This window comes from Amblyomma americanum, chromosome 1, assembly GCF_052857255.1.
Source record: "Amblyomma americanum isolate KBUSLIRL-KWMA chromosome 1, ASM5285725v1, whole genome shotgun sequence".
Taxonomy (NCBI): Eukaryota; Metazoa; Arthropoda; class Arachnida; order Ixodida; family Ixodidae; genus Amblyomma; species Amblyomma americanum.
This window is the reverse complement of record NC_135497.1, coordinates 329,067,944-329,079,990: the sequence shown is the minus strand read 5'-3', so window position 1 is coordinate 329,079,990 and position 12,047 is coordinate 329,067,944. Positions and strand designations below refer to the sequence as shown.

Sequence of the window (12,047 nt, the reverse complement as noted above, 5' to 3'; positions counted from 1 at the left end):
GAACATCACTTTCTTTTTCTATTTTTTTTGTCCCAGCATTCAAATTTGAGTATTATAGTGATCGGTCATGAACTCCCATTTCTCCACCGAGTTAATTAGGAGGACGCTGTCATCAGCAAATTGGAGATTACTATGGCGTTCTCCATTAACTCTTCCGCTTTTTCGATCCAACCCCTGGATACCCCGTGTGAAGAGACGGAAGAGATTGCGTCATTTTGACCTTACATCACTTTTCCTGTGAAGGGCTGTGGCCGTTGTGCAGACTCTATGGGTATTTTCTAGCACCCTTACATATGCTTCTGCCACGCCATATAGATTACGACATGCCTGCATGATTGATGATGTTTCCCAAATATCAGGGGCAAATATCTATGCACCAATAGTTTGTGTCCATATCCGTTTAAGCCTGCCCAAAAATTCATGCTACCAAGTGGTGATGGATGATATGGTGACGTTAAAACGAAAAGCGCGTTTCACAAGCTTCGTTGTGAATTCCCTTTGCTGCGCGCTGCTTACAGGGTTGTAGCTTAACCTTAATTTGATTTTTGTGGTTATAATTTAAGCGAGGTGGGTGGGTTCACATTGGCGGCCAAAACCACCGTATAGCTTGTCTGGCAAGGGACGTCAGCGCATGCACCGGCGAATAAGACCTCGCGCATGAGCGCAAAATGTGACAGTTTCGCGTAGCGTAAAGCGCACGTGGCTTTAAATTACGAATGAAGCTACATCAGCCTGCCAACGTCAGACTCGAACCACGTTTACCTGGGCGTCAACGTAATGAGGTTGCATAGCAAGTCGTGCGATGCAGTGTCTCACGGAGCGGCCGTCTCCTTTGCAAGCACACGTCTATTGCTTCCCAGCAGGTAAACCGGTCGCAAAATGACATTCATGCTAGTTACGCCGCAACACACTTGCGCATTCTTGATGAACGCGCAGGGTCGGTCAAAAGTTCCCAGGCCTCAGGGTCTGCTTTCTAGCGCTATAGCCAGCCAGTTACGGCACCACCGACGCCCAGAATCTCTATAGAAGATAGACGAAGTGTCACTCTCAAATTTGAGTAGATATGCCGCTCAGAACCAGACCGTGTGGCCTAAGAGCTTTTGACGAAACCTCTATGTATTAGCCCACAGTTTTTTGAAGCACCTTGCACTTCTGTAGGAAACCGCTGTAAAAAGCCTGCTGTTGTCGACGCATGTACGATTTCACATACGTTAAGGTGTCTGAATTTTTCATATCGAGTGCAATTGATACTAAACATTTATGTATTGTGACTTTGCGAGTAATTTTTGGCGAGGATGTTGACAGCCCGCCTGGACTCAAGAGTACTCCCGGGTGGCTACCAACCAAAATTAACAATTTCAATAAAGTTTATTTTTTTTTTTATCTCTGCCTAATCGGCAAAGTCCGAATAAGAGGTGCTTAGAATGCCCATTTGTCGTATATAAAGAAAACGTTGCAAATCGACTGGCGGGACATATTTTTGGAACAGGTGGTAGGAAGTTTCCTTGTGTAAAACCATGTCATGTTCAGAATACTGAACACTGAATAGAATGTGACAGTTTTCTTGAAATCGTATGTATGAAGGCTCTATCCTTTTGTTCAGCACTGATCTCTCGTGGAAAATTCTGTAATAACTTCAAAGTTCCGCCTTTAAAGCAGTGTTATGTCGCCAAGTGGTTATCATACTCCCTAACACTTCCAAATAATGATTGATAAGATACATTGGATGCTACAATTAACTTCTGAATTGGTTCTTTTAAGACAAGTCTACAATGATTGGATTAAAACAACCGGAATTTGATTTAGTTCGTAGCATGCCTTCCATGCCACGTCTATGTTAGTTCTCTGACGAAATCTGGAATTTTTCAATAGAATAAAACTGCTTCCTTCTGCATTCCTCAGAAAAGAAAAAAAAGAAAGACGGAACTTCCAAAGAAGGGCGTAAGTGGAGAATACGCTGTAGGGGGCAAAGGCACGGCTGATGTGAGAGCGAAGCAGCTCTCCTGCCTGGCTTTCAGCTCATTTAGGCAGGCGGCAGGGAATAGGGAGCGGAGATCCGCAAACAGGGTAATTGCCGCGAAGCTCCTAATTGGCAGCCGCTGATCCAACCAGTCATCAAACAAAATAAAAGCTTATTAGGGGCACAGAAAAGCGCCGGCCATAGTTTTATTGCCGGTTAATTCATTTCGAACAACGTACGGCAGGCCTTTGTTCGCTTCCAACTCGAGCAGTAGCCGCCCGCTTTCTGCCCCTACGCAATAGGGCGTAGGAACGACGCGCTTACGTTAATCTTCAAAAAAAAATATAAAAAAGGCCGGGGGGTGGGGGCGAAGCCAGATACCACTTTCAGGGATCCGATGGGCTTAAGGCGGTCCTCCTCTTATTCAGGCGAAATGGGTATCTCGCTGCGTAGGCTGTTCACAAGGTCATGAAAAATACGAAAAATATTAGCGAAAGGAACCCTTTGGAACACCAATGTGTAATGACGTGCTTCGAGCGTGGCCCATGTTCGCAGATTTCTTTTTCCTCGAGTTTGCATGCGGGCAGTGTTTCGGCTGCCTTTACCCGTGCGGCTGTTAACTTAAACGACGCGTTGGTAAACCCGACCCGTGGCTCGGGCATTACGAGGCCGCAGACCCCCTCCCCCAGAGGAGGGGAAGGGCGCCCAGCGCCGCGCGGCCGGCCGGGCGTGAGCGCTCGCGCGTGTGGGGGCAGCGCCAGTGAGATCGTCGTTGCCGCTTCGGCCCGCAGGTGCCCTCGTCGGCGGCCGGTTCCCGGGCGCGCGGCTGCGGCTCCTCTCCCGAGTCGTGCTCGCGGCGCCGTGCAGCCGAGGCACCCGCCTGTCCCGCGCTGGGTCTCAGTGCTGGTGTCGCTGCCGCCGGCGCCCTCCTGCAGACGCCCCACGGCCGCTCGACGTCGTCGACCACGCGCTCGCCGCTGCTCGGCTCGGCGACGACGCCAGCGATGAATGCGCCGACGCCTGGCGGCGTGGCTCCCCTGCCGCCGCGCTACCGCTTCAGGGACCTCATCCTGGGGGACTTTGCCTACGGCGACGACGGCACAAGGTACGCCTCCTGCCATGCCACGGCTGCGGGCCCTTGCGTGCCCTGGCTGCCAGCGCGCGCGCTCCACGTGTGCGTGCGTGCAGGTATAGAGAACAAGTATATACCTGCACGCATCGTCGCTTCCTCGCTCTCTCTCCCTCGTCGACCGCTCGGTGCGAGAGAGCGAGGGGCGCTACAATTTACCGGTTTGCTCCCTCACCTCCGCCTCGCTACTCTCCGGACCTGCAGGCCCGAGTTTTTCCCCACAGTCGTCTACAGACGGCTGGGCTGTTCCTCGATGGCATCGGCAGATGCCAGCAGGACTGGACAGCGCTGCCTTTGCGATTTCTCCGTACCGGTCCACTATGTAAACCGAACTGTTTTTTTTTCTTCTTACGTGACCGTCACGGAAGAACGAAAGTACGCGAGGGTAGCCCTGGCGTTGTCCTATCGTCGAGCTTTGCAAGGCGGCAACCTTATAAGTTCACATTTTGTACGCGTTGCGTTCGCTGTAGCCCGCTTTCTTTCTCTTTTTGCCGGTACAGGTGCTTTCTCTAGGTCTTCCGTATCAAATATCAGCTGCGGAGCCTGTCATGCGTAGTAGTTTTGTTTAACTCTGGACCCAGCAAGATTTCCGACATGAAGTAGAGCGGCGTGCAGGTACGAGGCGCTTCACAGTATGTGAAGAAATAATAAATTGGAAATGGGACACTACCTATCTTCCATCGGGTAGAGAATATTTAGACTTCAACAGACGAGCGCTTCTCTCCCATCATGCATAATTACTGACCTGGAACACGTGGAGCAGTGTAAAACAAACAAACAAACAAACAAACAAAAAGTAGCCATGACTGTGGACACTTCGGCGGCCTGGCATGTTAGCCTAAGCACAATTTTATTCTTTGATGTATTGGGAACCAGATCTAATTTCTTTTTACTAAACATGATAGTAAGCGGCTGCAAGCGTCGTCGAGTTTGTTTCTGATATTTGTTTTTCTTGTAACCGATGACGCAATGAATTCTGCCACAGTTATGGGTCAGTGAACTTTAATTATGTGTTTAGTTTTTTAATCGCTCCAGTTCACATTATACGTTGGCGAGAAAATGGAGGAGTTTTTTCTCGAAATGAACCAAATATAGAGACCAAATTTAATTGCAGTTCAACTGCATTTGCAAGTTCACCCATAGATCTTTCCTTTGAAAAACTACCAAAATTAAATGGGCCACATAACCAGCATTCTATAACACATCACTGAGTAGTTTTCGAGCGTTGCTGCGGATAAAAAACTTGAGCGTGTTTTGCTTTTCTATAAAGGTGGATTGGGCTCATTTCAAAAAAAAAAAACAGCTCCAGAATGGCTCCGGAATAATTTAGACCACCTGGGGATCTTTAATGTCAGTCCAAGTTAAAGATCCGCAGGTGGTCTAAATTACTCCGGAGCCCTCCGCTACGGCACCTCTTTCTTCTTTCACTCCCTCCTTTATCCCTTCCCTTATGGCGCGGTTCAGGTGTCCAACGATATGAGGCAGATACTGCGCCATTTCCTTTCCCAAAAAAACCTATTATTATATTCACTTGATTTGCACGCCCTTATCGGACAAGCTAAACGTTCATGCCGGGTATTGAAGGCGTAAGATATTACGTAATACTCTGGCTACCTTTGCGCTGTAAGCACCCGTGTGCGGGAAGTGTAGCGGTAAAAAATATTTATTACGTGGGCGTGGGAAAAAACAAAGAGGTAATTTCACTTTCCTGACGCTTGTGTGTTGCGCGTCTTTCAAAGCGCCTTTTAAACTGCTGCTGGGAAGAGATTTGTTAAAATGCAGCGCTGTTTCATATTCCTGTATGATGTCCAGTTTAAAGCAACTTCATAAAACCAATTGTGTTACAAGTAAACAATGAAGTCGAAAAGATCTGATTACCGAAGTCCGGGACGAAACACGCGGAGCTCAGCTCAAACATTTTCTCTGTGAACTCACGCAATTACGGAGATGTAAAAACTAGAGAAGGACACCTACTCCGTCATTAGTCAGCTAGCGTCGCTTACTTTGCAATTTCGCGGCATTATTTTTTTCGCGGCTTCCTTCAGCGCCGCATGGCGCGTGTTTGTCAACCTCGTGCTCTATATTGTTTTGAGAGTAACGAGGATGCTTTTGGAGCGTTCTTTTATTCGCTGCTCTCACACATGTTTCAAGCGAATGGCAACGGCTTAATTGCGCGAACTGTGAGACCCGGCCTTCCCTGCAACGCCTCTTTCAGCTGTCAGTCTCTGGTTATCTGCACATGTATCTCCCGTTCGCGAAAGCTTTGTCCCCCTTTCACATTGTTTTTCTTGTTTTCGCAACGTACGCTGTTGCCTTTTATTCAGACAAAGATGGAGAAAGTAACCGTTGCCGGAGGGAATTATGGCTGACAAATAATTGTTACATGCTTCAGTGCCGGTATGCTTTTTGACCGGTGCCTGAGAGTGAATTAGGGCTCAGCAGAGCAGCTTATGACGCCAGCATCGATATACCGTATAAACTTTTGTAGGGCCCGCACCTTTTTTTTTTAATTCAGGTGTGAATTATGAAGGTTCGGCCCATACACGAATTAAAAAAAACAACACTTATAACCGTTTTTTTTTTCTCAATTATCTAATTCAAAACAGAGGGTGCGGCCTATCCATACACGGGAGCGGCCATTGCAGGGAAATTTAAGTTGTTTTTGTAACTGAATTCTTTCATGTCAGTACGCTTCAAGGAAGGAAAGAGTGATAGAAAACAAATACAGGACTGGTCTGAAGAATGGCACGATTTCGCGATTAATAAGCTTGTAACATGCAATATAATTATCGACCCTGACTCTTTGATTGCAGATTCGTTTCGCTTTTTAAGCTATGCGGGCCAGTCAGTACGAGCGCATTGTAATATCTTTTATCTAAACGCACACACCCACACAAGCAAGCACAACCACGCACCTAACGTCGTAGGCTGAAGCAGGCATACAAAATACCCTGCCATTCCTCTGGCCTTTACGGCAGGTGAAATATAAGATACGTGACGCTTTGCTTTGCTATTATTTCTAGCATCGGAGCCTTGCTTTGCGCAGGCAACACACAAGCAAGTTCAGCGTATAACATTAGACGACTTCCACAACAGCGCATTCTTGCTGGCAGAGTTTTGCAAAATGCCCATGCCCGTTTTCTTGTAGGGCTATATGCGCGCGTCCAAGGAATAAAATCCGGCACTTCTGCTATCTTTTTTTTCCACGATGCTCCTATGGGGCTACGATGAAACGTTAGCCCCGGGAGATATAGGTTCTGACGAGGAGTTTCCTGCTTTGTGCCCGGAAAAGCGAACGCGGAGGCAAGCCACCCGACTACTCTATTGGTGCGCGTCACGGGCCAGCCGGACTATCCAGGCACGGAGCACTGTGCCCTTTGTTCGAGTAAAATTAACCTCCCGCTTATAGAGAGTGTAATTTCCCTTTTCTGCGTCCTGCTTCCCGGTTTGGTTCTTCGTCGCATCTAAACGTGCAGGCTCTACGTGCCAGCGTTGGGGGCGACACATTTTCGGTCTGCCCGCTTTTAAAGCTAGCTCCCACTGGGTACAAAATCAATAGACTTTTGAATACTCTGTGGTCCTGCGACCTGTGGTCGATTCTGTCCGCAATGGAGTAAAGGAAAAAAAAAGAACGAATAGGAAACATTGTGGCAACCTGATGCAAGCGGCCTTCAGTGCAGTCGTGCTTTGTTCTCTTCAGTTAGTGAACTCGATGTCGAAAACATTTTGTCGCGACAGCTACATTACGGTAGCACTTCGAGCTTTCAGCGTGGCGGCGCCCCCACCTTATGGCTGCGCCGCCACGCTCTCACGTGGTTGGTCACGTGGTGCGGAGCAGCTGCCGGTGGCGCGGCGCCGTGGCTGATCACGTGGTTCGTCACGTGACCAGGTTCCACTCGGCCTGCTGTAGCTATCGCGTCACTCCAGGTTTAACCAAAGCTGAAACACCGCCATTTTTTTTCGATCTTGACACTGATTTTGAAATATTTGAGGAAACGCGAGGTGTGGATGATATAAGCATGCGCTGACTTCCGTTTACTCAAGCGTACTTCTAGCAGAATGCTATACCAAAAAGCCGAAGCCGGGAGTGAGAGTCTGCGACCCGAAGAATATTCGGTTTTCCTGGGGCAGTGTTCTCCCGAAAATATATGCGCATGACAAGTAGCGTGTCCGCGGAAAAAACACTTCTAATCTATTTTATTAAATCGGGTTATGAGCGGACGTGCTTGCAAACTGTATTTTTTTTCTTTCGTTTGTTCGCAAGACGTGATTTGGAGAACAAAGGAAAAAGCGAGCGTAGAGTAAATTGTGAAGGTCCGCAGCATGGAAGGTGAAAAAAAAAAGAAAAAGGAACAGGGGAAACGGAGGTTGAGGGAGGGAGCACAGGGAAAAACAAAGTTGTTTTCGGTAACATATCGGTGTTTCTGCTTTTAATAGATATTTATGTGCAGAGAAGTTAATTAATTTTTACCCCACCACGTAGGCTGGATTGCAACGAAGTGTTATCTCTGGCGCAATTCGGACGCTATTCGGTATTCATCTGAGGAGACAAGAAGGGAGGGTAAAAAAAAAAAGGAGACAGTGGCGCTGGTGTCATATGCTTATGCGAATCTTTGATAACGAGGTTTGCATCTGAGTGGCCGCGTGCTTCTGCTTCGCTAAACATGGCCACTATAGATGGAAGCACGTGAAACACAGAGCCAGAAGCAGCACGACGAAGGTGTAGCACGCTTATGCGTAGCTCGTGCGTCTACCTCTGCGGTTCATTGCGTTTCTTGCTAGGTTTTTTATATGCTTCGAGTACGCAACAACAGGGTTGAGTGGTCTTTGTGCTGTCAGCGCAGATACTTGCAGAATTATCTGCCACGTCGCGCTGTTGCGTGCATCAATTTCTTTTACATCACAGAAGTTATAATAACTGTTTTGAATAGTCTAAGCCCCGAGGTAATTCGATACTTCTTAAAGCACTGCGCTTGGTTAACCTCCCTGCCTTGCATTTCCTTTGCCTCTGTCGGTTCGAAAATGAGCTCGCAAAGTGTTCATGAACATCAATTTATAAGATTGTTTTATGAAATGTTTCAGTGCAGTGCAATTCTGATGCAGGCATTCGTGGATGCAGCTCTCGAACAAATCACATCATAGAACTATCGCATCAATGCGATTACTTGCAAAACTTCTATTCCCGCGGTGTATTTCCAAGGATATACGCTCTTCGTCGCCTTACCGCATTAAATTACTAATATACGTAACTGTCTTTAAATACCACACTTCTGCTACTGTCACGTACTTTGACGTAAGACTAGGGTGACGGATATTAACAAGCGTTTTCTACTGCGGAAAAATGTTCACGCGATCGCAAATTCGCCATATAACTCTTACCGTGCGCATGGTTTTACGTGTTTTCATATGCATTCAGTATATTCCTTGCACCATGACACTTTACTGAAGCGTTAGACCAAGGCGAAAAAAAACAGCACTATTTTCTCGAACATCTGAACTCAGGAGAAATCGAAGGCAATATCTGACATTATGACAACTGAATACTACCTCGGGTACACATCAACTACACAAGAGAGATGTTACGTTGTGGCTTACCGGCTACACGAAATGAATTTATTGACATATTGCTATTAGATTAACAAATGATGAAGAGATGATGACTGCTTGAACCTCTTGATATATTTGTGCTTTAATGTGCACTATTTATCTTTTCCTTTTTTTTATGAGCACAATAAATTTTTCCTTTATTGCCGGTCCTCTTTTTTGTGGCTGCAATGTAGTTTTGCGCTTGTCGCCTGCGCCTACAATTGTCGGAATCGAGAAAGTGATGTTACCTGTGTTCCATGGGAACTAGTGCCAGCTGCGAAATAAGTATATTGTAGTGTTGTTTTTGTATTTGGACTCTAGTTTAAGGGAAGCAATCTGTTGTCAAACCCACTTTTGATGCTTTTTTTCCACCCTGGTCGATAGGCATGCGATGCCAAACACAGAGCAGTTCTAAAATCGATTCGATTCCATTTTTGCAGTTCCTACCTTTGGTGGATGCCTGAAGCCAAGCCACGCCCCACGCTATTTTTTCGTTGTAGGCTCAACCCCATTGATATCGGGAGCGTGGGGTCAAAACTCAATAATCAATTTCAGAATCGCTATATTCCACGACTCCCAGTTACAGCGAGTACATTCAGCCAGGACTGATTTAATCTACCCTCTGCACAGTTTTATTTTGTGGTTTGTTGCCTTAAGTTGCCTTAAAATAGCCCTGGAGCACTTTTCATAAACCCGCCGCGGTGGCTCAGTGGTTAGGGCGCTCGGCTACTGATCCGGTGTTCCCGGGTTCGAACCCGACCGCGGCGGCTGCGTTTTTATGGAGGAAAAACGCTCAGGCGCCCGTGTGCTGTGCGATGTCAGTGCACGTTAAAGATCCCCAGGTGGTCGAAATTATTCCGGAGCCCTCCACTACGGGATGTCATTCTTCTTTTCTTCTTTCACTCCCTCATCCCTTCCTTACGGCGCGGTTCGGGTGTCCAACGATATATGAGACAGATACTGCGCCATTTCCTTTCCCCCCCAAAAAAAACCAAATTATTAGCACTTTTCATAAAAGGCGCAATATGAATTCGATGATGAAAGGTGCAGCTTGATGAATATTCTCCAGCAAGAATTTTTCCAATGCGTTTCGTAGAAGCAGCGTTCTCGAGAATTGAAATTTACCCTTTTGCGTCATCTCACCTTCCCTTCCTTGCTCGTGGTTCCTATAGCACTCCAGAAGCTAGGCGCCTCCCTATCGACACCACCCAGTGAAATGACATCGTTGACGTATTCATTTGCTCTCTCGATTTTTATTTATGTTTTGTTTATCCAGCGAGGCAGCTCAGGGAACACGCGATTGGCCGGGCTGCCGAGCGATGTGCGACGACTCTTCTTCTAATCGTTATATTAGTTTTTGTTTCGCCGTTCTTGTTGCATGGCATTCACGTGACGCCTAAATGTATCCGACGGGTAGCGGTTCCGAAACGTATACACGCAGATAAGTTACACCAAGAGGGCGCGAGTTTTAAAACGCCGAAGAAAAGAGCAAATCAGCTTCCGAGAGTGATTCTGCTTGGAGCTGTAATAATTAGCTGAGATGTCAACGTAACGCAATCTTGATTACGGCGTTTGTTCACGAAATTAGAAGAAGTGGTGCGAGACTCTTTTAAGGCAGCGGCGTAAAGAGATTAACAAGTCATTTTCGTTTGGGGACTGCGGCTAGTTTATTTATTTATTTATTTAGCAAATACTGCCGGCCTGTGTTACAGGCCTTAGGCAGGAGTGGGGTACAAACATATTGATAAAAATAACAAGTACATTGCAAAAGAAGCAGATAGCGAACAGAGCAAAAACCAGTACATACAACATAAAATCGATTACAAAGACAGAACATATAATGACATCGATCCTGGCAGCAAACGAAGGCATCGGACTTGGCCCAAAACAAGGATACATAAGAGCCCTATACATCCTTCAGAGCTTGTAAAAATAAATCCACCGATTCGCAATTGACAACATCATCAGGTAAACCATTCCACTTAATGATAGTATGGGGAAAGAACGAGTACTTAAATACATTAGTTTTGCATGAAAACACGGCAACTTTCTTAGTATGGTAAGAGCGTGTAGGGTGTCGAGATGTGTGCTCAACTAAAATTCCTTCCTCTATTGTTAGTTTATTGTGATAATACAAGTAGAATAACTTTAATTTTTCTCGATGACGACGCATGGCCAGGTGTTCAAGTCCTGCGGTTTGCAGTAGGGCTGTTGGGGAAATATTCCAACTGTAACAATTAAAGATAAATCTAGCAGCTTTACGAGTTAATCAATGTAGTGAGCTGTGTCACCTCCGTGTTCACCGGATTCGGTTCTCACCTTGCACCGACGGTACAGTTCAACACATTGTATAGTGTTGTAGAGGGGGAATACAACTAGAGTGGTTAGATACAAATTAAGTCGCTAACGCAACGCTATTACGATCCACATACTTTCTCATCATGTACTTGGGGCTTGAACGAGCGTAGCGCCGGATTGCCCACTAGTATTCCCGTATGAAACTCAATTCCAGAAACCAAGCGGGCTTCCGATCACTGCCCTCATGGTTCATGGTTGTAAGCTGATGCAACTAGTATTTTAGCCTGCTCGGCCATGGCTCGCGACGGGTTGCCGCTCTTGTTCATGGAGACACTCTTGGGGGCCCTACAATGGAGAAGAAAAATCCAGGCAAGCGCTTTTCGCCAAGCAGATGTGCTGTGCTTGCGTGTCTCGAAAACCACGTGTACTCACAAGAGAGGATGTATGTGCAAATTTGGAAAAGGGCGTTTGTGCTCCATGCGTTTCGGAGCTTTATTCCCCCGCACAAAACGGGAGTTTCTGCCGTTCTGCAATTAAAAACGTCCCGCTCAGAAGAGGGAAGTGGCGGTACCCCCCCGCCCTTAAATTCATCCCTGTGTTCACACGGAATAACCCTGTCTTGCCGCATATAGCTTTTTTTTTTAACGCGACGGTGTTAAAACTCCCGTTCTATAGACAATCCGGCGTCGTCTACGGCGCTGCGAGCGAAAAATTCCCGGATAAGCAACAGAGATGGGCCACCGAGATCACGTGACCATGTGGCGCCGTCACAACCTACCCGCCGGATTGTGAGCAAACTGACCACTCTGAAAAGGTGGCAGTTAAATTAATGACCCCTCGCGAGAGGTTGCTCAGCAAGAGCAACCTGGGTTGCGCAAGCCCCACCGGGGTGGCACCTGCCATCGCAGGGCAGTGGCGCATCGCTTAACCGCTACATCACTGCGCCAGGAGGGGTACTCTCAGGGATATATGAATGTAAAGTTGAGAATGGCCAATTCCGCACATATGGGCACTAACGTTATCGCGTCGTACCCCTAAGGCGGTGCTTAAGTGTCCCCAGCATTTTTTTTTTTT

The 12,047-nt window shown here is 46.9% G+C and overlaps 1 protein-coding gene across 1 annotated transcript in view; it reads left to right on the top strand.

Moving 5' to 3' along the window:
• The first annotated feature begins 2,829 nt into the window (after positions 1–2,829).
• The window catches only part of SLO2 (slowpoke 2), a 604,504-nt gene continuing 595,286 nt past the window's right edge, over positions 2,830–12,047 (top strand). The window contains exon 1 of the mRNA XM_077649885.1: positions 2,830–3,065. Within this exon, the coding sequence (XP_077506011.1) occupies positions 2,965–3,065 (101 nt within the window). The 5' untranslated portion in view covers positions 2,830–2,964. The remainder of the gene's footprint in view (positions 3,066–12,047) is intronic.